The 22,964-nt window shown below is 35.8% G+C and overlaps 1 protein-coding gene across 1 annotated transcript in view; it reads right to left on the bottom strand.

Moving 5' to 3' along the window:
* LRP1B (LDL receptor related protein 1B) overlaps positions 1 to 22,964 on the bottom strand; it is a 2,196,232-nt gene that overhangs the window by 84,901 nt on the left and 2,088,367 nt on the right. The window contains exon 84 of the mRNA XM_060411151.1: positions 15,717 to 15,878. Coding sequence (XP_060267134.1) covers positions 15,717 to 15,878 — 162 coding nt within the window. The remainder of the gene's footprint in view (positions 1 to 15,716; positions 15,879 to 22,964) is intronic.

Raw genomic sequence — 22,964 nt, 5'->3', positions numbered from 1 at the left:
ATTCTAGCTTAATAGTCATCCATGATCTGGAAGTTATCATGAAAGTGACCTGAGTTTTCAAGTAGTCATTTAAATAAGCACTGTGCCACTTATTATATTGTCATCTCCACACCAAGCTGTTTCTAGCACTATGTTTCTTATTTATATCACTCATTTGCAAAGAAAGCTTACCCTCAGATGATTACAATATAGATTTTCTGAGTTCTTAAAACCAATAAATAAAGTGTAAATTACTTTCTCTAACTGAAAATTAGATTCTCATTATCATAGATTTAGTCATGGATCTTCGAATAGTAATACAGATCTGAAAATTCAAATTTAGCTACTTGAACTTTGCATTGATTTTTCAATTCTGTTCTGAACTAAGTAACTTTCTATTTTGCAGAGTGTTCTACACTTATGATGTATCTGATTTTTTAGAGGCAATCCCTGATGAGTAGGTTTTTGTAATAATAATTCATTTTCATAAAATTAAGCATCTATCCTGTAGGAAATTATTGGCTATCTTTGGTGTTCCCGTTTTATTTAAATTTACTCTTTTTAGTATTCATTTGTTAGAAAACAATGGATCTTAATATATCAATTTATTTAAATCAAGGTTTATGATAATTATATTTTTGCATTCATGACAATGTAACAGAATGAATAAAATTATGAATGCATTGTTTTTATTTAAGAAAAGTTATGCTCTTCTTTCTATGGTGTGATCACTCACCTAAAGCCAAACATCCTAGAGTGAGAAGTCAAGTGGGCCTTAGGAAGTATCACTATGACCAAAGCTAGTGGAGGTAATAGAATTTCAGTTGAGCTACTTCAAATCCTAAATGATAATAGTATCAAAGTGCTGCGCTTGATACAACAGCAAATTTGGAAATCTCAGCAGGGGCCACAAGACTGGAAAAGGTCAGTTTTTACTCCAATCCCAAAGAAGGGAAATGCCAAAGAATGTTCAAGCTACTGCACAATTGCGCTTATTTCACATGCTAGTAAGCTAATGGTCAAAATCATTCAAGCTAATCTTCAACGGTGAATGAACCCTGAACTTCATCTACAAGATGCATTTAGAAAAGTCAGAAGAAACTGAGATCAAATTGCCAACATCCACTGAATCACAGAAAAAGCAAGAAAGTTCCAGGAAAACATCTACTTCTGCTTCATTAACTATGGTAAAGCCTTTGACTGTGTGGATCACAACAAACTGTCAAAAATTCTTAAAGAGATGGGAATTCCAGACCACCTGACCTGCCTCTTGAGAAATCTGTATGCAGGTCAAGCAACAACCATTAGAACTGGACATGGAACAACAGACTGGTTCAAAATTAGGAAAGGAGTACATCAAGGCTGTATATCATCACCCTGATTATTTAATTTATATGCAGAGTACATCATGCAAAATGCTGGGCTGGATGAAGCCCCAATTGGAATCAAAATTGCCAGGAGAAATATCTATAATCCCAGATATGTAGATCACACCATCTTTATGGCAGAAAGTGAAGAGGAACTAAATAGCCTATTTATAAAAGTGAAAGAGGAGAGAGAAAAAGTTGGCTTAAAAGTCAATATTCAAAAAACTGAGATCATGGCATCCAGTCCCATAACTTTATGTCAAATAAATCAGGAAACAATGGAAACAGTGACAGATTTTATTGTCTTGGGCTCCAAAAACTTGGGTCACAAAGAGTCAGACACGACTGAGCAACTGAACTTAACTGAAGTGAACTGATCTGTGTAACAGTTTACTTTCAACCTTCAATTAGGCCATTTTGAAGCTATTTTTCGTAGTCTTCATATTACTTTGTTATCCATTCTTCCTTAAGTTGGAAAAAGATCAAATATCTGTTGGTAGAACTAATGTGGCATAAAAGTGGGAAAAGAAGCTACCTAAACTTGGCATAGTAACAGGTGAAGCACTATTTCAAAAGTTTTATGAGATTAAAGTTGTCTCAAAATCAATGAAGCTTTCATAGAAGAAAGTTGCTGCTATAATGCCAGCAAGTGTAAATAAGCAATCTTTATATTTGAGAATGCCTACTGAAACTGGTAAATATAATTACTAAAAGTTAATTATTAAAACAAGTACACTAAGTTATATGACATAGACATAAATGTTTATTCATAATTAACTTTATGAACATGTTGTTGGAATTTGAAACGTAATTATATAAAATAATAAGTATTCTTCAAAATAGTATTGATTAAAGTCCATTTCCAATCTCCACCTATTCAGTTTTTATGTGTGTGTGTAATCCTTAATTCACAGCTTTTAATCTGAAAAGATATATCATTTGGTTTTTTATTCACCTAAAATTAAATAGGGCATGTATCTTCCAAAGAGCCTTGATACTGATATATCTCTAATACCTAGACAATAAATGAGACCCAGAAATGTTCAATATACATCAGTTGAATAAATTAATTTCAGTAATCAAACTTAGGTACTTTGACTCACATACAACATATTATCTCCTTAGACTTACTTCAGTTCCCAATAAGTTATTTTTTATATTACCACATTTTCCCTATTTCTCCTCTTATTATTATTTTTACATTTACTTTAAATGAAGGCACAGCATTATAGTAAAATCTGTTTTCAGTAACTCCAGTTTTACTACTGAATCAAAATTATATCCAACAATTATTTTTATAACTGACAATTTCTTCTAAAATATCCAGAGTAAAAATAACAATGTTATTACATTTTCTCCCTTAGTTCACTATTCTCTAATCTGGTCACATGAGAAAAGAAATGTATTTATCTTCCTTCACATGTTAGTTTAAACCTAGCTACATTTTTTTTCCCTATATTTTTCAAACTTAAAACATAGGCACAAAGGGATTCAGCCAAACATATACATGTATTCATTCTCCCCCAAACTCCCCTCCCATCCTGGATGTCAGGTAATATTGAACAGAGTTCTTTGAGCTATACAGTAGGTCCTTCTTGGTTATCCATTTTAAACATAGCAGAGTATACACGTTGGTCAGAAACTCCCTATCTCTTCCCTCTACTCCCGTTGCTTTCCGCCTGAAACTATCACAACTTTGTTAATTGGCTATGAAAGTGAAAGTGAAGTTGCTCAGTTGTGTCCGACTCTTTGCTACCCCATAGACTGTAGCATACCAGGCTCCTCTGTCCATGGGATTTTCCAGGCAATAGTACTGGAGTGGATTGCCACTTCCTTCTCCAGGGGATCTTCCCATCCCAGGGATCGAACCCGGGTCTCCCGCATTGTAGACAGATGCTTTACCATCTGAGCCACCAGGATATAGTTCAATATGAATTAAAAAGTTTAAAAATAAATAAATAAAGCTAACTCATAGAATATACATATGTGTGTGTGTGTGTGTGTGTGTGTGTGTGTGTGTAAAACTGAATCACTTTGCTCTACAGCATAAATTAACTTGACATTGCAAATCAATTATACATGAATAAAATAAACTTAAAAAAACAACAAAAAATAAAAGATAACCTATAAATAATAAAACAAAAAACAAAAATAGAGGCACAAAGTTTCTCATGGAGTATGGGTCTTAATGAGCTAGTAAGTAAAGGCGGCCTAGAACTCTGGCTCTGCCTTTTGAGTGGAATCTTGTCAAAGAACAAAAAATAACTAAGCCAAACAGGCTGGAAACAGAACCCTTCCATCTGGTTTACATTCACTCACATACTTGTCTACTAACATATTTGACACATACTTGACAAATACCTGATCTACTAAGTCTGCTAAGTCGCTTCAGTCATGTCTGACCCTGTGCGACCCCATAGATGGCAGTCCATGAGGCTCCCCCATCCCTGGGATTCTCCAGGCAAGAACACTGGAGTGGGTTGCCATTTCCTTCTCCAATGCAGGAAAGTGAAAAGTGAAAGCGAAAGTTAAGTCGTGTCTGACTCTTAGCGACCCCATGGACTGCAGCCTACCAGGCTCCTCCATCCATGGGATTTTCCAGGCAAGAGTACTGGAGTGGGGTGCCATTGCCTTCTCCAGCTACTAAATCTAGGCAGTGAGTTAATTCCCAAAATTGATGAGATATGCAAAACACCAAGGCTTGTTTCATATTCTAATGGAATAAAGAGTTGAGAATATGAATGATGACATTAATATAGAGTGAAAGTGAACAGAGAAATGCTGAATGGCCTAGAGCAAAAGGAAGTTAAGAAGATAAATCCAGGGAGTTAGATTTGGTAGATATTCAGGATACCATGTGTAAAGAAAAAGAGGTACACTCAAAAGGGGCATGTTTTAGATACAATGAACAGACTCCCAAGGTTGGAAGAAAAGGTGCATAAGGGAATATGTTGTAATAATCCAAGCAAGATATGATGAGGGCCTGAATGAAAACAATGCTTATTTTCTCACCAAGAGAAAAAGAATCAGTGGACAGGGTTCTGACATGCTTTCATACTCTAGGTGTGAGTATTCTAAAAAAATGGAATACTTGAATATTAGGAACTAGTTAGTCCTAATTGATAATTTCACTTTTAAATCATGGTTCTTTCTTAGAGTTCAAGGGTCAGTTCTTATTGTCTTTCATACTAATTGAATAGAAAAGATTTCATTCTACTTTTCTGGCCATTATGAAAGTCCACCCCTTTTTGGTCTCTTCAGCCTGGGCCTGCCATAGTCTTAATCAAGCCAAGATTAAAATAACTATTAACACCTCTCTTCAATGGAGTAGAAACATGAAAAGCCCACGTTGAGCCATTTGCCACCTGAGCTTTGATGGTTCTCATAGTGAGTCTAAAGAGATGCAACAGAGTGGACAAGCTATTAAATGACAAGTAAATATACCAGAAGCCTCATGGAGTCAGACCTGCAAGGCTATAAACTGTGTTTCCTATGTTCTCTAACTTGGCAGATTAGGGAGAATGGCTTCATCTCAATTCTCGGCATTTGTAAAGCTGGACTAAAAATACTAACTTTACAGTGCTCTATGGGCATTTGCCATAAAGTCATATATTCATATATCAGATAAAATTATGTATTACAACATGTATCTCTGTAATCAATACATTATATATGTTCAATAATTGTTATTTCTCCTTCCAGCCCTCCCCTGGGAAAATCAAATAGCAAAAGAAAAAGTAAATTTCAAAAGGCTTTCCCTTCTGGGTCTTTGCAAATGCTGCTCCTCACCCTGCATTGTCTCTTCACCTGGTTAGCTTTTGTTTCTTCTGGTCTTAGCTTAGGTGATAATTCCTTCAAGAAATCTTTTCTATTGGCTAAATTCTGTGTTATTTCTTGAGTTTTGGTCTTTGTGTTTCCTTGAACTGTTCACTAAAATTATTGCTTCTTTTTCATAATCACATATTAGATTGTAAGTCCTTTGACAGCAAGAAATATATTGACTTCGCTGTTTCTTCCATGCCTAACATAGTGATAGGTTCACTGTAAACGCCAAAACACGTTCACTGACTAGCTCACTAATGGTATAAAATTGCTCTGAAAGGAGAGTGGTAAAAATGATTCCATGTGTTTTCACATATGGTAGGTTCAAAAGTATAGTTCATGACTTTTATAAGTTACTTGATAGACTATGGTTCTAATACCAGTTATAATAGATGATTTTGGATTATTGTCCGATATTCCAAATTTTATAAATTTGAGATGCTGCTTATGTTTGCACTTACTGGAATCAGTGGGAGTAAATCATACAGGTATATTTTTAAGAAACTGAGTTCTAATTGAAATTATAATGATTTTTCTGGCAGGTCCTAGAGGACTTTGAAAACATCAATGAAATGACAAACAGATTGCCATTTGATTTGAATACCTGGCACTTAGACATTGATTGAGTTGATCCTCACTGGCTCCTTTGCCCTAATATCATTACTGTTTAATTATAAATAACCTCAAATATTGTTGACCTCATAGTTAACATCCAGATTTAAATGAAAAATGCCATGCTTATTATTTTTTTGATGTACACTAGAAATCTTCACTCCAGAACTGCATGAATTTGAGCTATATTTGCTTGACTAAAAAAATACTTAATTTTACTTTTGCCATTATTTATCTATGTCTCTCCTCCCTGGGTGCTGGTGTTAAAATTAATTTGCACCTCAGACCTCAAGATTTTATATTGCCATTAGGGTTGTGAAATGCTTTTACTCAGCACAACTAAGAAATGATGTTTTTACCTCCCACTAATGGACCTTTAATTAGGCACTGTAATGAACCATTCTGTCACTTCTTCATTCATAGAGAGAAGATTTTGCATATGCAAGATACAGTTTTGACAGAATACCAGGTCCATTGAACCTTGCCTACTCACATCTAGTAGCTCCTAAATTTATTACGCTTTTGTCAACTGTTGGATTTCTCATTTTGATGACACTGTCCACAGACTTATTTTGCTGCCAAAAACCGGCATCAACAAACTGCACGGAAGTTTATTGATATTTTGATCAACAAATCCTGGGGTCCAACTCTGACTATGATATTACTTCTGTGGGACCTTGAGCAAGTTATTTAACCTCTGTCTAAGGATTAATTGGTTAATTTTAATAAGTGCTTTGTCATAAAATGTAAGAAGTGCTATGACTGCTAATAGTGATAATAAAACTCTAATGCTGCCTTTTATAACACATCAGGTTACCTCAGACTTTGATTCTATTAAGTTGCCAATTAAAATATAAGTTAACTCAATTTATTCTTTTCAAGAATACAAATCCTTATAAAGATGGTCACACAGTATTTTTTAAACTTTTTTTTTAAAGTCAAGTATATTGATGCTTCAACTTAAAAAAAAAAAAGAGAAAAGAGAAAAGAAAAAAAAAAAAAAAAGACTGGTGTTCCATGATGATGGACCAATTGGGAACTGGGAGACAGTTCCCAACAAAAATACCAGATGACTGTGAGGCAGATATTGCTAGACAGTATAAGACTCTGAAACCTTGGTTCCTTCTTTTTTTTTTTTTAATTTCAATTTTTTTCCTTCTCAAGTAAGCTTCTCACTTCTTTAACCTAAAGCTAAACTTGTTGTTCCAATTTCCAGGCATTCAGAAGAATGCCTCCCTGGTCTAGTAAGTCATAAAACATTCAGACCCAGGAAGGATGGGACAATCATTAACTCTTGTCCCAATTATCAAGAACACTAGGAGGACCATTAACTCTTAAATATACATCTAGTTCTTCCACAGTTGCCTGGGGTCAAGGAAAGGGTCAGAGGCTGATGACTCAATATCAGAGAAAACTTACAAACTTGGGATAAAAAACCCATAAAGATGTCAAATGTAATCTTCAAACTGATTGGTCAAAAATGACATATATTAAAGTCATGAACCAACCAAAGATGTACAGATCAATACTAGTAAAAATATAAACTGCTGTAATCCCCACCTTTGGGGGCACTTCACCTCCTCTCAGGGTCTATGCTGAAAGCTTTGTATCTCTATCCTCTGAAAATAAACTCTGCCTGTGCGAGTGTTTGTGAGTTTGCAAAGTTCATTCTTTGGCTCTGTGAACAGAACTCAGTTTCCCATTTCAATTGTACTCTGATTAAATGTAGCTTTTGTGCATTAAATGGATTATTCTTTTATAAACTTGACTCCAAACTGGTCTCATTTACTTGTGTATGACTATGTATCAATATTTATTTATTAAACAAACGCCACTGTTGGGTGTTATCTAAAATAAGTGACCCCAGACAAGCAAAAATGAACAGAGCTAAAAAGAAAAATAAAGGAGCAGTCTTGAAAATTTAGAACAGAGAGAGATTAGTTCAACTTGAGGGTGGTTATGAACAACTTCAAAAAAGAAATGATTTTTTGAGCTGGACAAAAAGTGATAGATAGGATTTGGCATTGAGAGGTGAAGGTGAGGAGAAATTGCATTTCAAAGGATGAGAAAGTCAGCATGAGAAAGTCACAAAGCCAGGGAAGTTGACCCATGGAGAAGAATAATCCATGTGGTTTTACTTGAATAAAAGAGAGGGTGCAAAAACAGCTTGGATAGTAGGTAGGGTTTGTGTTATGTAGGATCTTAGGTGACATTGCTTGAACATCATTCAGTGTGTTCAGAATGCGCTTGGGTCCTACGCAGAGGAGATAAGCTCCCTTGGCTGGTTGGAAGACTCCTGACACTAACAGGCCGTGGAATCACTGCTCTTAAGGAGAGCATGCATATCGCCTTACCCCCAAGAAAGAGTGGAAAGGGCAGACTGAAGCCTCCTGGCTACTGGCTGGCTTTGTTATTGCGTCTGTGCATTCTCCAGGCCTGCGTGCTGCAAGTCACAGAGCAGAATTGGATCTGAGGCTGTCACAACTGGGGCGAAAACTCAACTATAGGAACAGAGATGACAGGTCCCAGATCAGAGCCCAGATGGGGCAGCCATGGCCATTGTTGAAGCTTACTCAAGTGGTACATCAGAAGCCACCCAGGTCTCTGAGAGTGACTACTCCTCCACTGCCTATATCCCACATATGCAGAGTCCATGCAGACCCCAACTGCCCTGCAGTGCAATTCTACAACAGGCCAGGGACAATGGAGGCGATGGGGAGTATGAAATGACAATATCTCCTGCTATATCAACAAATGAGAAATGTCACAGCTATCAGCATTCCCTGGCCTCCACATGTGAATGAGGCATCCCAAAATTGTGATCCAGCAGATACCACCACCCACCATGGTGATTGCTGAGGAGCTGGGGGAATGCAAGAAGCAGTCATTTGCCACTCCTTAAAGTTAAACAAGGAGACAGGATTTGGCCCCAGATATCTGAGATGCATATGAAAGGAATGAATTCAGTGAGTGCAGAGGCTTACATCCTCCCATACACTCAGTGTTAAATTTCTTAATTTGATATTTGGTCTCTGATGTTCACACTGCCTGCTCTCTTTGTTGTAAACTTGAATATAGCCTGGCTCCCCATCCCACTTCCTTGGAGAAGTTTTCTTAGAGCTACTGAGATGCTGTCTCCCAGGTTCAGAGTCCTAAATATTCCCACCAAATAAAATAACTCTCTACTTTCAGATTATGACTATATTTTTTAGTTTTCAGGAATGATTGGCTGTGAGGGACCAATGTGACTCATACCCAAGGCTGAATCTGAGCCAAATAAGGAAAATAACTGTTGATACCTCAGGCAGAGAATTAGAGACAGCTCAAACCTCTGTCTGAGACATGAACTGAGAGCCCATGTTTGACCTTCATGCTCTGAGGCTACCTGACTCTGGGGAGAGTGTCCCAGTCCTAGAAGAGCGGGAAACACATATGTAAATAAAATTGAGGTACCTTGAGGATGACCCTCCTAGCTTTTGCTTCAGTACCTTGGGATTGGATCCGATCCCTGATAGGGCCAATATGTCCATTGATCAACGGAAAGACTTGCCTCACACTCAGCTTCAGGTGAAGCCCCACCATCTCTAGTCTGAGCCCCTACTAAGGTGATAGCTGCCAGCAGAACCTGAGGAAAGACATGACTTGCATACAAGATAAATCCTGCTATCCCACCAAAGGCACTGAGCACACACAGCCTGTGCAGGAATGTTTCCACATAAGAATGCTCTCAAGAAGGCATCTGCTTCACATAACTCATAGAGGAAGAGGAAGTTAAGCAAAATGAAAAAGGCAGGAGCTATTCTCAGTTGAAAGAACAAGAAAAAAATCCTGAAAAAACTGAGACAGAAATAAACACTTTACCAGATGAGTAATTCAAAGTATTAGTAATAAGAACATTAACTGAATAAGGAAAAGAATAGATGAAAACAGTGAAAAATTTCACAAGAAATACAAAAGTGTATGAAAAATCCAATTAGAAATAAACAGTTCAATAATGGAAATAAAAAAGCAGTAGAAGACCTAAATAGTAGAGTAAGTAACAGAAAAGAATATAAGTTCTCTTGAAATAGAATATTGGACATCACACAGTCAAACAGGAAAAAGAAAAATAAATTAAAAGAAAGAAAACAGTTTAAGAGTTCTCTATGATAAGGTTAAGCATACCAACATCTGCATTATAATAATTCCAGAAGGAGAAGAGTAAAAGTGATTGAAAATGTATTAGAGGAAATTATGGCTAAAAACCTATAAAACCTGAAGAGGGAAACAGATATCTAGATATAGGAAGCACAGGGTCCCAAATAAGATGAACCCAAACAGACCTACACTAAGACATATAATTCAGTGTCACAAGTTAAAGAGATAATTCTAAAGGCAGCAAGAGACAAACAGAGTCATATATCCTGAAATGCCCATAAAGCTATCAGAGAGGAAATGGTAAAGATCAGAGGGTAAACAAATGAAATCGAGATCAAAATAAGAAACCCAATGGAAAAAATCATTGAAACCATGAACTGGCTTTTTGGTAAATATGAATAAAATCAATAAACCTTTATCCAAGCTAACCAAGAAGAAAAGAGAAAGGACTCAAAATCAGAAATGAAAGAGGAGGAATGACAACAGATAACACAAAGACACAAAAAATCTTAAGAGAATATGATAGTTATATGCCAACAAATTGGACAATCTAGAAGAAATGGACAATTTTTTAGAAACTAACCAGCTACCAAAATTTAATTAAGAAGAAACAGATAATTTGAAAGGAATGATCACTAGTAGTAAATCGAATTTACAATAATAAAAATTCTTAAAATTCCATGATCATATGTTCACAGACCATAAGGAAGAGGTAATACACGTACCTCTCACATTATTCCAAATAACTCAGGACTCAATGTTTCCACATTCATCTATGAGGTCATCATTACCTTAACATTAAAACCAGACATGGACAAGACCAAAAAATTAAATAAATAAATAAAAAGCCATGATCTTCGATGAATATTGATGCAAAAATCCTCAATAAAATATTAGCATGTCAAGACGGATTATTCCAGAGGTACAAGCATTGTTTAATATTTGCATATTGATCAATTTGATACACCACAAAACTAAAGAAAAAAATTACATGATAATCTCAACTGACACAGAAAAAGCACCGACAAAATTGAACATCCATTCATTATTAAAAAAAAACAAACCTCTCATCATAATGATGCGAGAGCATGACCATAATAAAGGTCATGTATGTCAAAGCCACAGTTAACATCACACTCAACAGTGAAAGTATTTCCTCTAAATTCAGGAACTAAAAATTATGCCTGCTTTCACAACTTTTATTTAGCACAGTACTGGAAGTTCTATCCATAGCAATTAGACAAGAAAAATAAATGATATCCAAATCAGAAGGAAAGGGGTAAAATTGTCACTGCAGACAACATGATACTCTATGTAGGCAATCCAAAAGCCTTCACCCAAAAACTATTAGAACTAATAAAGGACACAGATTAATGTACAGAAATCTGTTGCTTTCTATATACTAACAATGGAATATCAAAGAGAAAACAAACAAAAATCCTGTTTACAATCACACCAAAAGAATAAAATACCTATAAATAAACATAACTAAGGAGGTGAGAGACCTATATTTTGAAAACTAAAACATCATTTAAGGAACGAAGATGACACAAGAAATGGAAAGACATCCATGCTCTTAGATTGGAATAATTAATATTGTTGAAATAGCCAGACTTCTCAAAGCTATTTACAGATATAATGGAATATCTATCAAAATACCTACCATATTTATATTAGAACCAGAACAAATAATCCTAACATTTATGTCAGTTCAGTTGCTCAGTTGTGTCTGACTCTTTTTGGCCATGGACTGCAACATGCCAGGAGTCCCTATCTATCACCAACTCCCGGAGCCTGCTCAACCTCATGTCCATCGAGTCAGTGATGCCATCCAACCATCTCATCCTCTGTCGGCCCCTTGTCCTTCAGCCTTCAATCTTCCCTAGCATCAGGGTCTTTTCCAATGAGTTAGTTCTTTGCATCAGGTGGCCAAAATATTGGAGTTTCAGCATCAGCCCCTTCCAATGAATATTCAGGACTGATTTCCTTTAGGATGGACTGATTTGATCACCTTAATATTTATTCTGGACCACAAATGAACCCAAATGGACAAAGCAATCCTGATTGGGGAAGGCGTGGCATGACAAGGCTGGAGATCTAACCTTTACAGTCTTTAGACTGTATTTCAAACTACAGTAATCAAAACAGTGCAGTATTGGCACAATGGCACAACAATCAATGGAAAGGAAAGGAGGGCCCAGAAATAATCCCAAGCCTCTATAGTTAATTTACCATAAATGAGGTGAAAACATACATGGAGAAAAGAGAGTCTTTTCCACAAGTGGTGCTGAAAATGCTGGACTGCTACATGAAAAACAATGAAACTAGAACACTGCCTCATACCACATGTAAAAATAAACTCAAAATGGTTTAAAGATCTAAATATAAAACCTGAAACCATAGAACTACTCTTTGACCTAAATTGTAAAAATATTTTTTGGATCTGTCCTAAGGCAAAATAATAATAATAAACAAATGGGACCTAATTAAATTAAAAAGCTTCTGCAAAACAGAGGAGTTGCTAAGTCACTTCAGTCGTGTCCGACTCTGTGCAACTCCATAGACGGCAGCCCACCAGGGTCCCCCGTCCCTGGAACTCTCCAGGCAAGAACACTGGAGTGGGTTGCCATTTCCTTCTCCAATGTATGAAAGCAAAAGGTGAAAGTGAAGTCACTCAGTCACGTCCGACTTAGCAACCCCATGGACTGCAGCCTACCAGGCTCCTCCGCCCATGGGATTTTCCAGGCAAGAGTACTGGAGTGGGGTGCCATTGCCTTCTCCGAAAACAGAGGAAACCACTGACAAAATGAAAAGACAACCTACTGAATGGAGAAAATATTTGCAAATGATATGATTAGTTAGGAGTTTATGTTGAACATATGTAAATACTCATACAACACAATGTTAAAAAATCAAATAACCTGGTTGGAAAATGAGCTGAAGATCTGAAAAGAAATTTTTCTAAAAAGACATACAGAAGGCTAACACAAAAAGATGCTGATCACCACTAAGTACTAGAGAAATGTATATCAAGACAATGAGTTATTACCTCACACCTATCAGAATAACTATCATCAAAAAGTCTACAAATAAAAAAAGTTAGCAAAGACATGGAGAAGGAACCTTCCTACACTATTGGTGAGAATGTAAATTGGTGCAGCCACAAAGGAAAACAGTGTGAAGTTTCCTCCAAAAACTAAAATTAGCACTGCCATATGATCCAGCAATTCTAGACTGGGTATACATCTAGAAAAAAATACAAGCGTTAATTTGAAAATATATATGCACCCCAATGTCCACAGCAGCGCTATTTATAACAGACAAGATATGGAAGCAACCCAAGTGTCTATAAATAGAAGAATAAAGAAAATGTATATATATAGTGCAATGCTAAACAGGAAAAACAATGAAATTCTGCTATTTGTAGCAAAATGGATGAACCTAGAGAATATTACTTTTATTGATGTAAGACAGACAGAGAAGGATGAATACTGTATGATATTGCTTGTATGTGGAATCTAAAGAATAAAACAAATAAATGCATATAACAAACAGACTCAGGGATATAGAAAACAAGCTAGTAGTTACCAGTGATTACAGAAAAGGGGGAAGGGACATGATAGGGGTCTGAGATTAAGAGATAAAAGCTAATATGTATAAAATACATGAGCAACAAGGATACCTTATACAGCACAAGGAGTTATAGTTATTATTTTATAATAAATTTTAATGGCACATAATCTAAAAATTACTGAATCATTATGCTGTACCTGTGAAATTAATATAATATTATAGAACAACTATATTTGAATTAGGAGAACAAACAACGAGCAGAGAAATAAAGTTGTATCTAGAAAGGGATGTGAGCACAAAGGAGTTTTTAAAGAAAGGATTAGGCAATGAAAAAATATTGATAAAGCAAAAGTAAGAGGAACAGTTGTGTAAGATGTGTCTATGACTACTGCTTCAAAATTTGGTAAGGAGTACATCAAGGCTGTGCACAGTCATCATGCTTATTTAACTTGTATGCAGAGTACATCATGAGAAATGCTGGACTGGGTGAATCACCAGCTGGAATCAAGATTGCCTGGAGAAATATCAACAATCTCAGATATGCAGATTATACCACTCTAATGGCAAAAGGTGAAGAAAAACTAAAGAGGTTCTTGATGAGGGTGAAAGAGGAGAGTCAAAAAGCTGGCTTAAAACTTAACATTCCAAAAACTAAGATGATAGCATCTGGTCCTATCACTTCATGGCAAATATATGGATAAAAAGTTGAAATAGTAACAGATTTTATTTTCTTGGGCTCCAAAATTACTGCAGACAGTGACTGCAGCCATTAAATTAAAAGACATTTATTCCTTGGGAAACAAAAGCTATGACAAACCTAGACAGCATACTAAAATGCAGAGACATCACTTCACTGACAAAGGTCTGTTTAGTCAAAGCTATGTTTGTTTGTTTGTTTGTTTGTTTGTTTACCAGTAGTCATGTATGGATGTGAGAGTTGAACCATAAAGAAGGCTGAGTGCCAAAGAACTGATGCCTTCAAATTGTGGTGCTGGAGAAGACTCTCGAGAATCCTTTGGGCAACAAGGAGATCAAACCAGTCAATCTTAAGGGAAATTAACCCTGAATATTCATTAGAAGGACTGATGCTGAGCTGAAACTCCAATACTTTGACCACCTGATGTGCAGAGTCAACTCACTGGAAAAGACCCTGATGCTGGGAAAGATTGAGGGCTGGAGGAGAAGGAGGTGACAGGATGAAATATTTGGATGACATCATTGATTCAGTGGACATGAGTGAGCAAACTCTGGGACACAGTGAAGGATAGGGAAGCCTGGTGTGCTGCAGTCCATGGGGTCGCAAAGAGTTGGTCATGACTTAGCCACTAAACAACAATGAATAGTTAAGAGGCATCTAAGGTAGGAATGGACAGGATAGCATTGGACACAGTAGGGGTCCCTAGTCATAAGAGAGAAGACAGAAGGTGTAGCATAGGACAAAGTAGTCTGAGGGATATGGTGGTGGGAGCTTGGGGCCATTTTGTGTGTGTCTCTGTATGTGTGTTCAGTCACTCAGTTGTGTGTGACTCTTTGTGACGTTGTGGACTGTAGCCCATCAGGTTCCTCTGTCCATGGAATTTTCCAGGCAATAATACTGGAGCAGTTTGCCATTTCCTACTCCAGGAGATCTTTCCAACTCAGGGGTCGAACCCACACTCTTGAGTCTCCTGCATTGGCAGATGGATTCTTTACCACTGCACCACCTAAGCAATGAAATAGGAAGGAAGCTCCTAGGCTGGGAATAAAGTTAGGGCACAGGTATTGGGGGTTTGAGGGGAAAAGAGAAGATGCGACATAAACATCTAGAAGGGTGAATGGATTCATGAAATACAGTAGAAACCATAGGAAGTGCTCGTATGACGTTAGTGACAAAAATTCCAGTTAGAGCAGTCTACTTTTTTTTTTCCAGTTGCATTCAGCAGTAGGGTGCCAGCTCAGGACAGAATTGGATTTAGCAATGGTTATGGTTTACTAGGAAAGCAAAAGAGAGGGGAGGACAGAGCAAATAATTATAATGATGGACCGTGGAATCTAAGCTAAAAAAGAAGAAACAGGATCTTTAAAATAAGAGATGGGTGAGGGATAATGAAAAGAATGACTATATCTGGGGTGACAGAGGGGGGGACCTGAAAATTAGGGGGTGGCTGAAATTGAGGTGATAAGACGACTTAATAAACACCTTACAGTGTGTTGTCATACTGCCTCACGGGTATTGTTTTTACTTACAGTATTGACATCTGTCTCCCGTGTGTTCAGGCTGGCAGTGGCAATAAGGCTGGTTTCCAGCAGTAACACTGCAGGTCCCTCCATTTTGACAAAAGTCCTCACAGACTGTCTTACCACAGTTTGGTCCAGTGAACCCCAGTGCACAGCTGCACGTGGGTCTCCCTGTTGAAAAAAAAATAATGAAAAAAAATGAGTTGACAAAATTGTTTACTGACATGGAATCCTTGCTAGGTAAGAATCAGTAAGTCAGTATTCTAGGCAAAATTTGTCCATTACTTATTCTGTGACTTTACACAGTAACATAACCTCTTTGGGTCCTAGCTTTCCCATGTTCCAGCGAAGCCTAGATTAGAAGATAACTCAAGTTCATATTGGGTAAAATGATCAGAGCTCATTTTATGAACAATTCTGTATGCATACGTGTATTTTATGCTTTGAAGTGTTTATCTTATTCTTTCGCACTTCTCTTTTCATGTCCATTTTACTTTTTTTAAAAAAAAATTTAAACTTTTTATTTTGTATTGGGGTATAGCCAAACAATGTTGTGGTATAGTTTCAGATGAAGAGTGAAGGAACTCAGCCATATATATACATGCATCCATTCTCCCCCAAACTCCTCTCCCATCCAGGTTGGCACATAACATTGAGCAGAGTTATACCATACCATAGGTCCTTGTTGTTATACCATAAGTGCTTGTTTATACATTTTAAATATAGTAGTGTGTAATGACCTCCCCAAAGTCCCTAACTATCCCTTCACCCCAGCAACCATCAGTTCATTTCCTAAGTCTGTGAGTCTCTGTTTTGTAAGTAAGTTCATTTGCATAATGTCATTTTGCTTTTAAAATTATTTTTGTCCTACTTATGCAGATTCTTTTGGCCATTAAAATATAAAATAGAGACAATCATATTTCCCAGTGTTCAATCATAATGTACTAATCACTGCTATATCTACATAAAATATGAGCTTAAGTTTATTATAAATAAATATTTTGATAAATTTAAAGTAGCCATATCATCTATAATAAGATTTATGAATATCAGTTATTTTATTTGATACAATAAATACATATATTACATTTAGTTTATAAGCACTTACTGAACCCTATTTTATTTCATTTTATATTTTTATTCATAATAAAGGACAATCATTTGCAGTCTACTAAGATGAGTTAAGAAATCTAATGTTAACAGCACACACTAGCAAATCTGACAGACCTGCTTTGGATATCTTACTTTATTTGTTCTATGGGAACTTACATCATAATGAAAGGTGAATAGTCCTTTCAAGTGTTTAAAGCATAACACAATTAACTGCTACAGCAAGAAAGTCTCTCTAAATGCCTGGAATGTCAAGAACTGAGCAGAAAATGAAGTCCAGGGCTAGCTCCATAGGAGAGGTGAAGGAAGCAAAATGAAAGGCTGCTATTTGTAATGGGGGCAGAATAAAGTTTAGAGGCTGTAAAAAATATTAACACACAACATAAAAGGGAATAAAAAGGAAATTCAATTATAGATCTCAAATAACTATGATTCAGAAACTGTCATTCCATTGTCTAGTATCAGAGAGTATCCAACCATCTCCTCTTTCACCATTATAGACAAGCAACACAATTAGCATGCTCAGTAAGATGCATGAGGACAAGGGCGAAGACTTGAAGTGTGAAACTGATACTAGTTTTATTTGTTGTTTTTTTGCTGTTGCCATAGATTCTACATTGAAGGACAATTCTACACATACATATTTAAAAACCATTATTCTTAAAATGAATAAAATAAAATGAATGAAAGTCCAGAATTGGACTTTGAATTGAAGGTCCACAATTTATTTATTTTACTTTTGAAAGACTCTACACATTTATAAATGCTAGAAGGCATTACTTCTCAATGAAGAAAGTTATATACATTTTTACAGTGGGTACCACTGCTTTAAAACTTATTTACACATGTTTTTAGTTTGGTGGCAAATAAATGCCTATTAAAAGGTTGAGAAACAAGGTAAATGATATACATAATAAAGCTGAGCAACCTCATATTTATTTATTGCCAGAAAACAGTTTTAAACCTTTTAGCCAAATATTTTCTTATAAAGATAGTGAATTTTCCAGCTGTTGCTTACATACAGATAAACTAACTTCATTGGAACAATGGTGGGTAAAAAGTAACAGACACAAACAAGAGAATAAATAGTGGTAGAAGATGAAGAGGACAGATGATAGAACACAATCACTAAGGAAAATGAAAGACTTGAATTAAAGAGGTAATAACTCTACATCAACAGGGACCAGTGGATGACTTACAGAGAAGCAGAACATATAATCAGGAACACAAATAATCATGAGTTCAATGTGAACCAAACAGTACAGAAAGTATGTGAAAAGTCAAAGTCAAAATGTTAGCTGCTCAGTCATGTCTGACTCTTTGCAACCCCAAGGACCATAGTCCACCAGACTCCTCTATCCATGGAATTTCCCAGGCATGAATACTGGAGTGGGTTGGCATTCCCTTCTCCAGGGGATCTTCCCATCCCAGGGATCAAACCTGGGTGTCCTGCATTGCATGCAGATTATTTACTGCCTGAGCCACCAGGGAAGCACAGAAAGTACAGGAGAAATCAAAATGCATTAGAGCAATCAGAAAAAGTACCATAAGAAGATAGGACTTAGACATTGTAGATTTATGTTTTTCTACCTTACTTTCTAGTTTGTTTGTTTTTTTTAAACTGGGAGTGAAAAAGATATTGTAAAATGATAGAAGTATGAAAGAAATGAACCCAATCTGCTAAGGCACTTGAAAATTCCTCTGTTCCAGTTACTCAGAGAAATGACACCATGCTTTCATCTCATCTACAGCTGTTTTGAAACAAGGGCAGAGTGACCAGGTTGTCCCCCGCCTAGCATATGCTTCACATCATTTAAAATCCACCTGACTCATTTTCAAAAAGCTCATCTTCCTCTTCCTTTGAAGAGATTTATTTTTGGCAAGTATAAATCTTCATATTCAGGAGAATATTATCTAACTTGAAACAGTGTGGTGATATAGCAGATCTTTTGTTTGCTGTTGGGAAATGAACCATCTGTTGCAGAATTTTATAATAGGCTTCATCTAATATTTCCAAGAACTTCTCTGGGTACACCCTAACTAACTAGTTGCACTGGGTTCATTTTATAATGATATTTTTTAGGTAGTTGAATTAAATTTTGACATTTGAAAAGGAAACAGTACTGTTACAATGGCTAAGGTTATCAATAGAGATTTATAGCAGTGATAACATGGGAAGCTGACAGCCTGCTTTAAAACTTCTTTTCAATCAGAAAGAGCATCAGTTGACCTCAGGAAAAAGTGGGAGGAAGAGCTTCCTGGCTCTAATCAGACTAATCAGACTAGTTTCTACACCATTCTTAGCTCAGACTTTAATTGTGTATGCTGTCAGATTGCCTGGATTCATAGACTATCTGTGCCAGTCACTGGTGTGGAACCGTGGGCAAATATCAGCTCTGTTTATTTCCTCATGTGTAATGGGGCTAATTATAATACCTACTTCATGAGGTTGTTGTGCAGAGTCAGAGAGGAAAAGTGAGAAATACTTCTAACTGTGCCAAGTACATAAGGCACTCAGTTACATTTTAGCTCTGAATATTATTGTTATTCCTTCTGACATTCACTGCTTAAAGGTATGACTTACTCAGTGGCCCCATCTACAAAGACACTGTAAAGACACTGTAACATTTTAGCAAAATCATTCTGAAATTTTCCTTAGATTACACACTGTATCTCCATTACTCATTTCAGATACAATTAAATTTGAATATCTTTGTATGGCAGTGATGGGGTAAAACAGGAATTCCACACCAACTTTATCTCACACTCTACATTTTTCAAACCTTGATGAATGAGTCCTCTCTTTTTTCTTTCCAAACATGTTTAATCCTACCCATTAAAGGAAAGAACACACACACACACAGCACAAACAAAAGCAAACTTAATACTTGTATAACCTCAGATATTGGTACACTCTCAAGCTTTTTTCAAAAGAATATGACAAATAAAATCTTTGATCATAAAGTCACTCCAATCCTTCACTTGGTTTGTAGTTTTATTTTTTAATACACTTAACCTGTTGCATGTCTTTGTTCTCTAGGAAGAGAGGCCAGATCTCTCAATATCTAAGTGTTCCTTATGCAATCTTGATTCCCTCTTGGTAAGAAAGGTTTAGGAATGGAGAAGTTAATGTTGGTGTTGTCTTTATTGTATATTGATGTACCCTTGCAAAGCTATCCTTTAATCTCTTGATCACTAAATCCACTGATTTCTTCTTAATCATCCTCCTCCTCAAATTTTCTCCATAATTTTACATTTATTAATACCTACACTTGAAAATTTTCTCTCTACTTGGCTTCTAAGACACTAGCATTGTTGATTTCTCTCTATATTTTTTCTGACGGCTCTTTAATAATTGCATTTATGTTCTCTTCCTGTCTAACAAAAAATATTTGTCCAAGCCTCTTTCTGGTGATGTTATTCAGTTTCACAGCTGGGATAGTCATCTCTCTATCTGAATGTCTTGGTCTTGATTTTCTGACTTTGGGTTCATTCTCCTTAAATTTCCAAGACCTCCATTTTCACTCTGTTTTATGTCTCTGCAAGGATATCTCTAGCTGTTCATTAGGTTAATCTATTCCTCCCATGACTCGGTAGGAGAGAAAATTCTTCTTATAAACATTGTACTCAGTGGCACACACATGATTTCACTAGACTAGAGGCTTTACCAGTGCCACATTCAGGTCCATACTATATGTTAACAAAGTGTCTTGCTAGATGTGCACATACAATACATAGAGGTTAATGTAGCTGCATTGGTCTCCCCTGGTAGCTCAGTAGTAAAGAATCTACCTGCCAATACAGGAGATGTAGGTCTGATCTCTGGATCAGGAAGGTCCCCTGGAGAAGGAAATAGCAACCCACTCCAGTATTCTGGCCTGAGAAACCCCATGGAGAGAGCAGCCTGGCAGACTACAGCCCATGGGCTCACAAAAAAGTCAGACATGACTTGGTGATTAAACAACAACCATAACTATGCTGTTCTGTTTATAAATAAATGAAAGCTTATACATTTCTAGAGGTTTTTTTCTGATGTGGACAATTTTTAGTCTTTATTGAGTTTGTTGCAGTATTACTTCTGTTTTATGTTTCAGTTTTTTGGCCATGAGGCATGTGGGATTCTAGCTTCTTGACCAGGGATCAAACCAGCACCCCATGCATTGGAAGGTGAAGTCTTAATTACTGAGCACCAGGGAAGTCCCTAGTTGTTTATATCTTAAAACTGCTGCACCAACTTTTCATACAACATAAATTAATAATAAAATAGAAATTTAACTAGGTACCAGTAATAACTGATGTCAAATATGGTAAATACAGAACTACCACCACTATAGTCAACGATAAATATTATTACGCAATATCCATCAGTACAACTAAATATGATAATGCTCAAAAGAAAAAATGGAAATACTTTGGAATTTCAGAGAGTTCCTTAAATTTAATTGTTTTTGCATGGCCCTTATATAGCAAAAATCACAGTCTCAATAAAAATGGTTGATTCTAAAATATTTCATAAGAATACAGTATAGTGTTAGTTGCTCAGTCATGTCTGACTCTTTGGACCTTATGCACTGCTGCCCAACAGGATCCTCTGTCCATGGAATTCTCCAGGCAAGGATATTGGAGTGGGTAGCCAATCCCTTCTCCAGGATATCTTCCCAACCCTGGGATCAAACCCAAGTCTCCCACATTGCAGGCAGATTATTTACCATCTGTCACCAGGGAAGCCCTTTGTAAGAATATTTAATAGCAATTAAATAAATTTGGTATAAAGTTAAATTCCTTTTTTTTTAATGTCAGGTAGACCTAAGAAAGAAACCTTGTTAGATATTTATTAATTATGCAGATTTGGAAAATTTAGATTTCCTCACTGGATCTCATTCTGCATCTCATTTTATAAAATGAGAGTAATGCCTATCACGTGCTGGTAAAACACTTGGCAAAATACCTGCCACATAACAAGTACTCAATAACTGGTAGATTTATTGTTAACAGTACTAGTAGTATTTGGTTTTGCCATTATTAGTAGTACTATATTTGCCTCTGTTAAGAAACTCCATATGGATTCTTAATGCACGTTTTTCCATATTCATTCTTTTGAAAAAAAATGTCTACGGGTGATCTACCTGTAGATCTATATATATCAATTCAACATAGCAAATTTTAATATAATAACAACAATGAAAACTTTTCTATTATATGGATAAGTAATTACATAGGTCTTATATAAATTTATTAGTAATCCCTGTTAAATGACCATTGACTTTATATGACATGGTTATGATTTACATCTAGATAAATGAATCTTTAAATGTACACTATCTTTAATTATATACTCACAGTAATTTGTTTGATATGAGCAGAGACAATGCTGATGATTTTCAGTGATTATAGATGTCTTAGGGAACTAACTCTGACATAATTTAGATTCTCAAAATTAGTTTTCTTATGTAATCACACTAGCTTACATCTAAAATATGCTACATAGAGTGTTTCAATGTAAGTAAAACTACAATTTAGGAATTTACAAGAATCCTTGACATTTGAATTACTAATTCAGTTACAGTAGCCGCTAGAGTAAACATGACAATAATTATGTTTGTAAAACTTTCAAAATGGTATACTTATTGAATGTATATTCAATATAGCATTACTACATACTTAGTAATTTTAGAGCAAAATTTGCTGGGTAGCTTGACTAAAAGTAATATCTTTCTAAAAGCATGTATTTTCATTTGACTATTATTAACATATATGTATTATTAAGGTATATTTTTCAATAACTTTATGTAATTCTGTGTCTTTAAAAGCTAGGCTTATTAAACAAACAGTTTTTAAGTTGGTTATAAAAATGTTATTCATCAGTTTGATTTAATTGATATTATATGATTTTAGTAGGCAAAATAACCTTTCTGCTCACTATTGGATAAATAAATTATAACCCTTTTTTCCTACTTAAACTCACCATTTGAAAATGTGTGGTTTATAAGGGAAAATAGTATACATATATCTGAATGACTTTGTTGTACACTTGACACTAACACATTGTAAATTAGTTATACTTCAATTAAAATTTTAAAACTATATATATTTAAGAAAAAAAAAAAGTGTGATTGATTGCCATGAAGGAATGTTGGCAAAAGTAAT

The sequence above is a fragment of the Ovis aries genome, chromosome 2, assembly GCF_016772045.2.
Source record: "Ovis aries strain OAR_USU_Benz2616 breed Rambouillet chromosome 2, ARS-UI_Ramb_v3.0, whole genome shotgun sequence".
Lineage (NCBI taxonomy): Eukaryota > Metazoa > Chordata > Mammalia > Artiodactyla > Bovidae > Ovis > Ovis aries.
The sequence above is the reverse complement of the archived record's forward strand: the minus strand, read 5'-3'. Positions and strand labels throughout refer to the sequence as shown.